Source organism: Cydia pomonella, chromosome 19 (genome assembly GCF_033807575.1).
Source record: "Cydia pomonella isolate Wapato2018A chromosome 19, ilCydPomo1, whole genome shotgun sequence".
NCBI lineage: Eukaryota > Metazoa > Arthropoda > Insecta > Lepidoptera > Tortricidae > Cydia > Cydia pomonella.
The window spans coordinates 5,587,231-5,601,331 of record NC_084721.1 but is presented as its reverse complement, the minus strand read 5'-3'; the positions used below and the strand labels follow the sequence as shown (position 1 = coordinate 5,601,331).

General features: G+C 36.6%; 1 protein-coding gene across 1 annotated transcript in view; it reads left to right on the top strand.

Moving 5' to 3' along the window:
* Nucleotides 1-14,101, top strand: part of LOC133528569 (hemicentin-1-like) — a 324,344-nt gene that overhangs the window by 20,311 nt on the left and 289,932 nt on the right. Inside the window, exon 2 of the mRNA XM_061865999.1 lies at nt 85-787. Within this exon, the coding sequence (XP_061721983.1) occupies nt 685-787 (103 nt within the window). The 5' untranslated portion in view covers nt 85-684. The remainder of the gene's footprint in view (nt 1-84; nt 788-14,101) is intronic.

Sequence of the window (14,101 nt, the reverse complement as noted above, 5' to 3'; positions counted from 1 at the left end):
TCACCATTTTGAGTTTATTATATTCCAACCGTGTGTCATTCCCGTTTTTGTTTGAAAAGAAATGACGCCCTCACTCTGTTCCAGGTGCCGACGGCGTGGCTAAAACACTCCTGAATAATTCAAAGCGATATTAACCGAGTCCCGAACGGCTCGTGCGTGATACAAAACTGTGCGGTACTTAATGTTAAGAAGATTACATATTATTCGAACATTCTACTCGAGTTTGATATAGCAAATCCGGTTTTATAAATTTAACAGCGCAGAGTTATATTACTATTAAAAACGGATGTGTTTTGGGAAGTACTTAAAATTTAATGTAAATATTAACTTAAACCTGTGTTTAATTGAAAATCTAAAGTTAATATTGGATATTGAGTGAAAAAGAATTCGGTCATGGCTATAAAACAAAAGTTAATCGCAAATTTGAATGAATTAGTGTATGAATAAATACGTTAAACATATTATAATTCAATAAAACTATATCAAAAAAAAACAATGAAGTAAAAGAAGGGCGCATACATGCTAGAATTCTAAAATTGACTATAACTGTAAGGTCGCTATAAATAGTACCAGAAACGATAGTGTATCAAACATACAAAAGAACAAAAAAAACATAATGCCGCTAAAACAAAATGGCCGCGTAGCCGGGATAAACAAGATGGCGGATTAGTGTGTGCAGTGAAGATGGGAGTTTTGAGGACGTTGACCCGCCACGTGGTGCTGGTGGTGGCGTCGGCGGCGCTCGTGCTCGGGACCGGAGAGTGGAGCGAAGATGCTGAGGATCTCGGTAAGTGAGATCTATTTTCTCTGAAGCTAGTTAAATCCAGTAGTTAACAATCACCTAAAAGGGAATAGGGTAAATCCTGCGGGCCATCGGTTTCCTATTTGAAAAAAAAAAAACTGATTTACCTAAATACAAAGCTACAATCAGTAAGAACCCCAATCTGCGAAGAATTGTAAGGCAACCTTTCTTGCCCGTACATCTTACAGCCTTAAGCCTTGAGCTTAAAACTCACGAAATTCACAAAATACATAAATGACAAGGACTTGCTCCTGCTTAAATCATGAACATACTTTATGTGACTCACATTGAACTTTTTTCGATGGATAAATATTATTGACATCTAAATATATGCGGCGACTATAGTTCGTTTTTATAGCATTAGAAAATTTTGAGGTGTCTTTTTATGGAAAATTATTGAAAAACGATTTTAAACCAATTGTTTACAGTACTTATGAGTGCAAAAGATCGTATAAGATTTATAATTTTAACATATTTGCCGTGACTCATTTTTCAAAGGTGATCTTTAATAAAAATACACGTCAAGATCGCTTACCTTCTTTCTAATGCCAAATAACGAACTATTGTGTATATGGTAAAGTATATATAGTCATCCTTTCTTTTAAAAAAAAACAAATGAACATTAAATTGTGATTCTAACAGCCAAAGAGTATACTGATGGATCAACGCATATTATCATAGCGTTCCACAAGCAAAGTCAAGTGAGGTGTGGGACTAAGTGGGCAGAGGGTCACTCTTACCCATTGTGTGTAACCTAATCATTTACTTTTACAAAAACCTAATTGGACCTTAAACACTTGTAAGGGTTACTTAAAAGTACCTACCTAATTACGTCAAATAGACAGGTGAGAAATTTTGTAATTTCAAAATATTTAGGTTAAAATATTCGGGTTAAAATCATTTTTAAATTACAGAGATTAAGTAACTACTTAGGCAGTTTTAAGTTTTAATATTATTATGATTTAAACTTCCCAGTTAATACCTCAGTATTTAAATTTAAATAAATTTAAAACCCGGCTGTAAGAAAATCTCTTGATGTAAAAAAATTACCTTCAAATATAAATAATACGTGTACATAAGATACACAAACTACGAGTATTTATTATTAAAATATACTAGTATGTTAAAGTTCGAATATACTTATTTTACTTGATACTTATGATGCTGATTATTTTTACAACAACAATCATTTTGAAATAGACAAATCTTATCTTTTAATATCATATCGTTTCGTAGCAAAGTTGGAACGAGGTAAATAAAAAGCGATAAAAATAGAAATAGTATGGCTATAAATTGTACCTTAGAAATATAAGGGGTCGGGCCTTGACCTACTGCGTAGCGGCAGGTAATTCTTCACACGACGGATTGTTTTTGTAAATCGCGTTCTGAATTACGAGGCAATTGGAAGCGACGATTTTACCTTTACTTTGTTTGTAATCTTTTTTTTTGTTTCGTATCAACGAAGCGGCCGGTGACTATTAGATCGATAGGTGTACGATATTCGGATGGTTGTTGTGCACTTTTGGATGAGATTAGCTCAGGGTGGGAACCACTGGCCTGGGTCGAAATTCTTTTTGCTGACTTGTTGTGGCTCACTCTGTCACTCCGTCTTGTATTTCTGTATTTTTATATAAATAAAAACCGGCCAAGAGCATGTCGGGCCACGCTCAGTGTAGGGTTCCGTAGTTACTCTTCCGTCACAATAAGCTAAACTGGAGCTTAAAGTATAGTAAATTGTTAAACAAATAGGCAAATTTGCATAATCAGTACCTAATTAAAGTAAGTCTTTTTACTATGAAGGGAAAACTTTTTGCGATAACTCAAAAACAGCTAAACTGATCATGTTCGCTATAGTTTTCATTTAATGTCTTTCTTAAGCTCTACTTCCACGATTTTTTTCATATTTTTTGGACCTATGGTTCAAACGTTAGAGGGGGGGGGACACATTTTTTTTTTCTTCCGGAGCGATTATCTCCGAATATATTCACTTTATCAAAAAATGTTTCTTGAAAACCCCTATTAGTTTTGAAAGACCTTTCCAACGATACCCCACACTCTAGGGTTAAAGCGAAAAAAAAAATTCACCCCCACTTTACGTGTAGGGGAGGTACCCTAAAAAAAATTAAATTTTTAGATTTTATTGTACGACTTTGTCGGCTTTATTGATTTATATATCCATGCCAAATTTCAGCTTTCTAGCACTAACGACCACGGAGCAAAGCCTCGGACAGACAGACAGACAGACAGACAGACAGACAGACAGACAGACAGACAGACAGACAGACAGACAGACAGACGGACATGGCGAAACTATAAGGGTTCCGTTTTATGCCATTTGGCTACGGAACCCTAAAAAAGACGAATGAGTGAGAGTATTGAGAAGAGGGTGATAATAGGATGAAATGATGATAATAAACACTGTTTCTAATATTTAAAAAGTTAGTTTAAAATACATCTATTATTTTGATACGACCACATATTCTATAGGTAATTACAATTAGTGTAGGCAATAGGTATTAATTGCAATTTAATACGCGCGCATAAGCTCGTTTTTGGAAGCGTACAGACTTAATGTAGCGAAATCTAGCGTGCGTGTAAACGAAACGATTGTATACGCGCAGTAAAAAAACGCTAGTCTGTAACCGCCCTTACGTAGGCGAAGTCACAACTGTCACAAGTAATGAGACTAATGAGTATGTACGCAATACATTGCCACTCGAAACTTAATTGCGCTCTCAAAAAAAGGAATTTCCTAGAACTTGATATAACCTACTAATTTCACAGATATTTTGAGTTTTGACGCAAGCAGTAAATTATAATATTTGTATGAGTATCATTATTTTATCTACGGTTTACTGAGCACTGTAATAAAACTGTAGCGATACAAATATAAAGAGACATTCGACTATGTACGCGGCTGGTAACATTTTCTGCTTGTATTAAAAATGCTCGAGAAAAATCGCAAGGTAGTATAAAAAGTGTGAATATTTAGGTCTTTATTCATATTGTTGAAAGGGAGCGTCGCGAACAATGTCAAAGTCATACGTAATATATCGAATGTTTCATGCTCAAGGTTGCAAGATCACTTGTGTAAGTATTGAATTGCTATACAATATTATTCTTTAAAACTAGGTACGTTGCATGTCTTTAGTTATTTTATGTCAGAAACTACCATAATTTATTTGGCCCATTTTAACTTTTTTTATGCATTTTACGAGCATACTAATAAAAGCAAAAGTCGACTGAGGCAGCTTTTGATTTTATTTTTGATGGCTCGTGAAATAGCGACTAATCTCCACCTGATCCCGAAACACTGGTTAACTATCCAATTTTGATGTATATAACATTGCGAATTTGCCTTTGTACTGTGAATATTCTTACGTACAAGTGTTTATACTAAACGAACAGAGAGAGAGAGAGAGAGAGATTGTTCTGTAGATATCTTGTAACTAAGAAATTAATACTTTTTAATAAATTATTTGGTATGTATTATTTTAAATAAAAACACTTCATTAAGCAGAGAACGCTGGTTCGATTAGTCACTTTTTTCTTCTTGGCCACTTTTTGTTTCGTATATGACATCTATTTCAGTTTTTAGGGTTACGTACCTTAAGGGTCAAACGGGGCCCTATTACTGAGACTCCGCTGTCCGTCCATCCGTCCGTCCGTCCGTCTGTCACCAGGCTGTATCTCATGAACTGTGATAGTTAGCAAGTTGAAATTTCTACAGATTATGTATTTCTGTTGCCGCTATATATAACAACAAATACTAAAAACAGAATAAAATAAATATTTCTTTCCAATCTGCAGGTTCTCATCCAATCACCGAAGTTAAGCATAGTTATGCGGGGTCAGTACTTGGATGGGTGACCGTTTTTATAGATAATGGTACGGAACCCTTCCTGTGCGAGTCCGACTCGCACTTGGCCGGTTTTATTATATATTTGAACATATTCTTAAAACTGTCTCTTCTCTGACCCACCTCACAGAAAAGTCATAACAGACATTACAATACTCTTAAACTCGCGTGAGATATAAAAATATTTTTAACGGATTGCTCACTATTTTAGAAAAAAAAATTGCTTTACATATTTCTAATATTTTTGAGAACAATCAATTGGAGCACCGACTGCGCCGTATTTTGCGATAGCGTGACGCTTATTTGTGGGCACGGCTTTTCCTCAAAACGGATAATTGAGCACTGTATTCTAGTGCCGTAAATTCTAAATATGTATGGCTTATTTTCTAATAGCCCTACTGATGGTTCTCTGCCCACCACCACTGTGAGGCGGAGATGAGCAGAGTTTGGCTAAGCGTATGTTGAAACGACGATTGAGGCGACGCAGTTCCACGCAGCGCAGGGCAGAGCAGATTTTGTAAGGTTTGTGTGTCCTTTAGCTATGCACAGTGCGGTGAAAGGACATTCTATACTTTACAAAATCTGTTCTACCGTGTGCTGCGTGGAGCTGCGTCACCTGCGTCTCAGCATACGCTTAGCCTTAAGAAAAGATGTGCGGAAATCGACCAATAGCACTGGTTGTAATCCAGCAGAGTGGAGAATATGTTATATATGTACAACTAATGCTATTGGTCGATTACCACACGTCATCGCACATCTCCGTCTCAGTGGAAAAGCAGCCTTATGAGGAATTGCCGAAGCCAAGTTAGAAGTGGACACAATAATATAGTCGAAATCGTCACTTGTTTTGCGATGTCAAATCTAATAAATAAAATAACTAAGAAACAAGCATACGTCCCGCCTGATGGTAAGTAGTCACCGTAGCCTATGGATGCCTGCAACTACAGGTTACACCCATGCGTGTTCCTTAAAAACCTGCACACTCCTGTTTTGAAGAACCGCATACTGTAGCCCTTAGGGAAAACCACGGCAGGGAGCTCATTCCACAGCCTTTAGCATCGGTGGGAGGAAATTCCTCTTAAACCGCACAGTCCGCGACAATTTGTGTCTTTTCAAAAATTCCCACTTTGTCGCTTGCCGTGAGGACGTTTTGACAGGTTATTCGTATAGGGTAGAAGCAAATCTTGTTCTTATGGTAAGCGACGTATGAGGATGGACACCCTGCCGAGGGCCAGCGGTGCCGTTGATATCATACTTTACCACAAAAGTTGTGATATGGTCATGTCTCTAGATGTCATTCAACAGAGTTGCATTTGCCTGCAAGTCCCGCCAGATAAAGTTCATACGGCAATAATAATATTTGATTACATTAGTTGGAACTGTATCGTAAATTCAGTGTAAACTGGCAACCGTAATACTCGCGGGGGTATTTTTAAGTTCACTGAACCGTGATCGGAGCCGCAAAGCACAAAATATAATGTAGTTTGAAACATTTATCAATTTATTAGCAAAACATATCTGTTGGAACTTTAAACTGTTAATACGTAATAAGTTTTATCGCATAATTGTCTTCAATAAATGTAAAACGAAGGGTCTAACGACCTGATTTGAACTATTATAACTCCCATCTTAAAGGCCGGCAACGCACTTACAACCCCTCTGGTGTTGCAGGTGTCCATGGCCAGCGGTAATCGCTTACCATCAGGTGATACGTCTGTTCGTTTGCCTCCTCTATCATATAAAAAAACTCTATGGTCCAAATATATATAAATTTTAAATATATTGGCTTATACTGATTATGGTGGGCAGGTGAAACAATCGGTGATTTCAACAGGTATATAATAGAAATGGAATTTCTTTTGCTCTCCCATTCTTGGTTGCGTTTCCACCAGAGATGTGCTAGGATACGTAGCGAAGGATGTGGTTGTTAAGAATAAGAACCAATAGAATCACTGCATTTACCTATCCTTGCTCAGCGCAGCTGGCGCAACTATCGGCCGGATTCGAAGAATGATTAAGACACGTTTAAGATCTTTAAAAGATCGATAACTAAACGACATGTCAAAATTGACGTTTACTTCGATTCCGCTGTCATCCCAATAAGATCTATCTACGATATTTCTAACGTCAAAGGTGGTCAAAGTGACATTGGTTGCCCGAATCGAGCTGCTTCTGTCAATTATACGACATACAAACGATATCTAAATGAGAAATTATCTAAACCAGAACTTATCGTTATCGTATCTCATTCTTCGACTTAGGCCGTATTTTCTGGTAAAAGGCCGCCTTAGTTTAATTTTGTTGTTTTTTGCCGTTTTATTTGTATGAATTGTTGATCAGCCGACGAGAAATTGAGGTTATCTTTATGGTCTACTTCAACATTGCTCTGACTTCTTCTGAATTGGCTGGCTGGCATCTGTTGCTGAGTTTCTAGTTGTGCAAATCAAAGCATCATTGAACCAGGTGTTTTTTCTAATTCGGTTAAGTATATTTAAGAAAACCCAATGGCATATTTAGGTTTCGTAATTTCGATTATTTTGAATCTTATCGTTAGAGAGCGATTAGTCCCAAACGACAATTGGGTTCTATTTGTGTTTTAGTCATTTCTGTAATTAGTATTATACTTAATTAATCTTTCCATAATTCATTCACGAAACCACTCATGCCAATTAGACTCAGTCACCTGAACCATTAATAAAATATTATTTTCAACATTTTATATCACGGTATTTTAGAAAAGTATTAAATTCTTTATTTCATTCCAAATAAGTGCTAATGTGATAACTATCAGAAGGGTAATAAATAAAACCAAATCAAGTTTAAATCAAAATTAATAGCGTCGAGACTTACGTGCAATGAGTTTGCGCTTTTGTTTGCATGTAGAAAGCATGAGGTTTAATATGTTTTTTTATTTTTTTTAATATACTTAATTGAAAACAGACTTTTTGTAGGCTAGTCGAAAACTAATTCAAACACGTCTGAAATTCAATTTTCAAGTAAAATGTTGCCAAAACGAAACCATAAGGCTCGCACTATCATAAAGTTATCAGATCTCTTGTAGAACCAAGCTTCTAACTCTACAAGCCCTAATTTTACAAACTTTACCTTTTACTTTACTAAACCTTAGTCAAAATATATGACTTGGCCGTTTTGCTACTGTCACATGGGCGTAACGTTAAAAATGTATTTACTTTTCATTAAGTATTTTTTATTATACAATACTTCTTGTAGTAACCCAAGTTATGAGGGTTCAAAAAATTACGATGCTCTTCGAGAAAAGATAGGGAGTGCTCTTGCGCTTCGTTTTGCTCATCTTGGCGGGGGCATTACCGTGCCCCCAGATCTAATCGTCAGCATTACACCGTGGAAATATCAATTTAACATCCAGGAAAATGAATTTGCAAGGGCTCTTAGACAGGCCTTCTATACAAATCGTGAAAATACTCTCTCATAACCTATAAAATATGTTTGGAGTCGACCTAAAAAGTAATCGTTCGCAACTATCTCGGCAGCTCTCCAAGAATACCAACATACGTTTGCTCGTTCAGTCTAACGCTGCCTTGGCCATTCTACCAAAAGCCAATAGAAAACTTCTGCAATTTAAAATTGGAGCCTACCTTTTGAATGTGACTTTTGTCCAGGAGTAATCTTTGATCGGTTAGGCATTTCAGCGCATCGGGGCTATCTGATATTTTTTTTCACGTAACCTTTATGCTCTAGATGTTAAAGTCGCAATTGTTTTGACTATTATCTCCGATTTGACTGTTCTAAGGAGCTGGTTTGCCGGTTGGCTGAAAGCCAGACAATTTCTTTGTCTTGTCAAGGCGGACTGGAGTGCCATTGGCGCGGATATTCCCATTATTTGGGAACTTATTGAATTTCCAGGAATTAACACGTGGTCTGCGTCGGAGGAGATATTTTATTATCGGTTGCAGACGCTGAGAAGACCCAGTCATAAATTTTAAGCCGACAGTGCCGACACAAAATTTCTGCAAAATGTTTTCTTCCGTCGAGTTCTAATGCAATGGTTTTAAATGAGTTTCTCGGAAATTACGAGCCAAGTTAAATATTTTGATTACCTCAATGAAAATTTCTGAACGAACTTCGTTTCACCTACTTACAAATATCGTGCAGACTAATTAAATGTCGGTTTGTGGTTAAAACAAAGAGGGTTTGGTTAACTGTTGGGTAGGTATCTAACCTAGAGGAGAACATAAGTATGAAGGAGACTTGCCATATTTTATTATAGTAAAACGAAATTGTTTATTTTCAGTAAAGTTATCAATATCTGCTAGATTCCCGGATCAAGGAACCTATAGTATAGCAATCTAACTAGAGCGGTTTCGTTGCTCTCATTGTCATTTACCATTTTCCGGGACCAGACCACCGTCTATTAGTGAAAGGTAACTAAAAGGTTAGGTATGTTTTCGGAAATGAAAGCGATGCACTGAACAAAACACGAACTTTATGGTTTTGATGGTTATAATAATTTACCTGTTCCGCAACTTTTAGAGGTGTCCTCGAAGTTGTGGACGAACTTTAATAATTTAACGCGGTTGCAGGCTACGTATTGTTGGCGCTTAAAACATTTTAATTCCACTTGTAGACAGTTGAATAAAGTCCGTAACACCGGAAGCGACAGTCAGGGTTGCCACATAATTATGATTGATTTCTTGATTTTTTTTATATCGTTGCGTAAACACTGAAAAAAGAAAAAAAAAAGCAACAAAACTGAATTAATTACTCGTAGTTTATCTTATTACGCCTAATATTTATAAATTTATCATGAGTATAAACTGGAGTTAATTAGAAGATGTAAATAGCTATAGTTTTTATATCTATTGAACTATAGTTTACGAGTATATATATGTTTGGCCCATGACACTGTTAGTTTATATTATAAAATTAGTTTAATAGGTTAAGCGCTGGTGGCCTAGCGGTAAGAGCGTGCGATTTGCAATCCGGAGGTCGCGGGTTCAAACCCCGGCTCGTACTAATGAGTTTTTCGGTACTTATGTACGAAACATCATTTGATATTTACGAGTCGCTTTTCGGTGAAGGAAAACATCGTGAGGAAACCGGACTAAATCCTAAGAAGGCCTAGTTTACTCTCTGGGTTGGAAGGTCAGATGGCAGTCGCTTTCGTAAAAACTAGTGCCCACGCCAAATCTTGGGATTAGTTGTCAAGCGGACCCCAGGCTCCCATGAGCCGTGGCAAAATGCCGGGACAACGCGAGGAAGAATAAGAAGAGGTTAAGTTGTATAAAAGCTGAGTGCATCTCGCCATGAAACGTGGCAGTTTGGCGAGAATAGAAATGTTTAGTAAGTTGTCAATTTGAATATATAAATATTTAAGGAGGGGCGCTTTCCATATAGATTTTCGTACATTGATCCGCCTGTTGTTACCTATATTGCACGCGCATAATTATACAGCTGTTAAGTTCGCACAGTGTCATTGACAACCGCAGGATGCATCATGGACAGGAAAGCAATATAATGATGTGCGTGCAATAGATATAGCAACAAGCAGGTCAATCTACGAAAATCTTGCTGTCTCTGCTTTAGTTATATTTTGCATGCGATAGTTATCTTCTGTTTAACAGGATTTAGGCAGCGAACGAGTCACTAAAAGTATTCGTACACATTAGTGGTAAATTGCGTTGACACTCTAATTATACTTGTAAAACTTTTCCCTCCCACATATTTTTGACTATAATTGGTTGTTGTTATAAAACATCCTACGCCACCCTACACTGTATGTTCGAAACACAACCCCAACCCAGATTGATACGATGCGTATACTTTAATTAACAGGAGAGTAACAATGTAGCCGCAATTTTCGTCAAAGTAAGCTTGTCCGTCATAAAATCCGCTTTAAACCGGTTTTTGGCAGCCCTGGACCTGTGTCCTTACTATGAGTTTAACGCGGCAATATTGACAAGCGACTGTGTAAACTCATTCGCATCGCCTCTCTCTCGTACTGATATACATACCGGAGTGAGCGAGATGCACTACGAGTCGATGCAGTCTCTGGCATTTACGGCTGGGGCATTCTCATGGTAAGGGTACCGGCCGCCACATATTTTGTTTGTCGAAACGGCAGGCTTAACCGGGAGAAATTAATTATTTGCCCGCTGTAATTACGTAGTTCACGTTTGGTAGCGATGCAAGTGATGCAACTTAATATGACCCAGTTTTCCTGCATGTTTACTTTGAAATTTTTAGTTAAAATATTGATTTACATTTTTTTTTCTAAAAACGTTGCTGTAATTTAGCGTAAATATTTATGTTCACTTTGACTTGATTAAGTCTAGGAATAATACTTTAAAATATATATATTTTTCATCTAAAATAACAGCGTTAATATTTTTATGTTATTTTTCTTGAGACTTTCTGTACAAAGTATTAAAAGTAAAGAACGGAGATATCTTTGTATATGATTGGAGGTCACGTTTTTCGAAGAAGGTTCGACTGACATCAGATTGTAGCTGTAGATTCCATACACTTTAGGTAATAAATTATGGCCATATCTTTTAGACATAACTTGCCTGTGAATCTCTTCGGCCACGGGCTTATTATGGTCACGTGCTGTACCTAATTAGAATTAAAATGACTTTCTGCCTTGTACAGCTAAACCTGTCGAATGAACTAACGCCGCATCGATACAACCTTCAAACCTTCAAGAAATGAGCTCACTCTCATCTTAAAAGCCGGCAACGCACACGTAATGCCTCTGATGTTGCGGGTATCCATGGGTGACGATAATTGTAAGTATTATTTAAAAAAATATGGCGACTGCAGCTGCATTTCTTAAGACGTATGCAGTATTGACGCATCGCCCGCACTCATCACTGTCAATTGCCTTGGAAAATTTCGTTGGTGCCCTTACCGCATTTCTGTTGCGATTAAGCACTGGGTTGCTATGTTCGCGAAGACGTCACTAAAACGTTGTCTATGTAAACAAAATGGCGCAGTTTCCTATAGGGCGGTGATTGAAGGAACATTCTTGTTGCGTCCGTAATATTACGGCCGCTATACGACGGCATCGCTATCCTAGTTGGAAAGCAGTGCTTTAGCGGTCACATTAATATCAGCAACGCTGCTGCAGTTATCATTCGTTGTAACCTTGATATTAACACTGCCACGCACCGTACGACATTTATCGATAGAATTTATATTTGTTACGTAGAAGTATAAAGTTGAAGAAATATTATTTATTATTTACTTATGAACGTTATAGCTAACTAATAGCTCTTTTACAATAGGGTAATAAAATCATTACCTATTGATTAAAGTATACTTGAGCTAAACAATACAGTACCCCTAGTGTAAATTTAGTCGATAGCGAAACGTGACGAACGCGTTTGCGTTAAGTCTCATTTTGTATGGGTTTTTGAACAGCGCGCCAAGCGGGACGTTTTGGAAAGTCGAAAATCTCATACAAAATGACACTTAACGCAAACGCGTACGTCACGTTTCACTGTCGAAAATATTTACACTAGGGGTACTGATCCCACTTTGTTTACATTTTAAGTACATACTAAGTTTTCCTGGTTTACCAATTCTGTTAAATTAAATAATACATTTAATCTAAAGAACCATGCGTCATAATAATCCGGTTTAGATGTTTGAAAAAAAGTTTTATTTGCATAAATCTATATTTAATTCAGACACACCAAGTATTACAACTAGTTATTCGTATATTTTACAGCTCCTTTGTCCCTTTGTATTCGAAAAGATTATTTCGTGAACTATAAAATCTAAACAATGAATGGCATGCCATTGTAATGAATGAACTCGCGATTCGTCCGATTCGACATTTGAAAATTAAAAACTAAAAACACGTGTAACTTACAGTGCATATCGCTTTCTCTTATTGTAAGTGACATACATTATTAAGTACGAATCACGCAATCAACCCCTGTGGAATGCAGTAAGAATTCTGAACGATGAGTCCTGGTAAAACACGTCAGGGAAAGCAGTGTTAAAATAGTACATTACGATACAAGTGCGAAAAATAGGAAATTCGAAACGAGTGGCGATAAATTAAAACACGACCGAAGGGAGTGTTTTAAATCGACACGAGTTGCGAATTACCTATTCGCACATGTATCGTACAACGTTTTACAGTACATATGGCCCTTGAAATGTTCGACAGAGTAACGTAATATGCTAATTTTCGCACTAGTACGGTAAAGTAACACCATATGTACTGTAAATAAATATTTTCATCAGAACTCCAACACGACTTATTGGTGGTGGACACATCTAAATTTATAAGCTTACGCGACCACATACCACACCACACCAGATGCGAATCTAAAACAACAGTTGCGCTATCATACTAGAAAATTAGTAGGCACCCTACAAAATGTGGTTACAATGAGGCGTTTCATATCCTCCAAATTGCAGTGCTCTAAATATACCAAGTATATTTTTCTATACACCATAGAAATAATTATATGTTATTGAAATCTTGATGATCGTCCTTGTTTTCTTTTGAATTGTATCCTTTTTGCCTTAATTGTCTATTCTATATTTTTCTGTTCGTATTTGTATGATACATTCGTTGGAGGCCGATTCAAACTTACATTATAACATCAAATTGATATCTACTTAAATGATTCCAGTCACGTGTGCATTTTGCTCGTACTTGTTGGTCGGGCAACTGATATAATTTAGATATTATTTGGATATCACAATTTAAGTTATAATTGGCCTCTTAGATTAGGCTAGGTTCCCGCTTGACTGAAAACCAGCTCCACGGTTTCTTGTAGCATTCTGCGGAATTTGCCAAATATTCCTAATCCTTTTTATCATTGGTTTTTTATGTTACCTATTTTATGTACGTGTAATGGAGTGATGTAAAAAAAAGTATTATCTTTTTTATTTTCCTTCAAATACATCTACGCTGAAGATACTGATTCTTATTAGGAACGCGTAAAGAATTGTGAATGATGACTTGGTTGTGGAATTCTCCTGGGAGATCCTGGTGTAAATCATTTTTGAACCGATATCGATATTAGAAGAATTTTGCGATTCGACTTATTGGATTTTATTTATACCTTTTTGATTCTTTGTCATATTTTAACAAATCATTAATTCAATATTAGAGCATCTTGCTCGCACTTATGTATTTATTGGTTTTCTCGTACTGTCAGGAGATATCAAGTTAATATCATATCAAAAAATAGGTCAAGTGCGAGTTCGTTTACCTCGCGCACCGAGGGTTCTATTAATGTTAAAATGCGCTGGTATTCATTGGACACAAGAAGAAGAATGCACATATAAACAGAATGTAAAAAAGAACATAAACCAACAATAAAACAATATAATTCAAAAATATAAAAAAGTATAAAATGTAAACATCTTCTAAAAAGGTGCGTCGCCCATAGGTTCCGTACAAACTTTCAATTATCTCATGTACCTAACTGTAAACA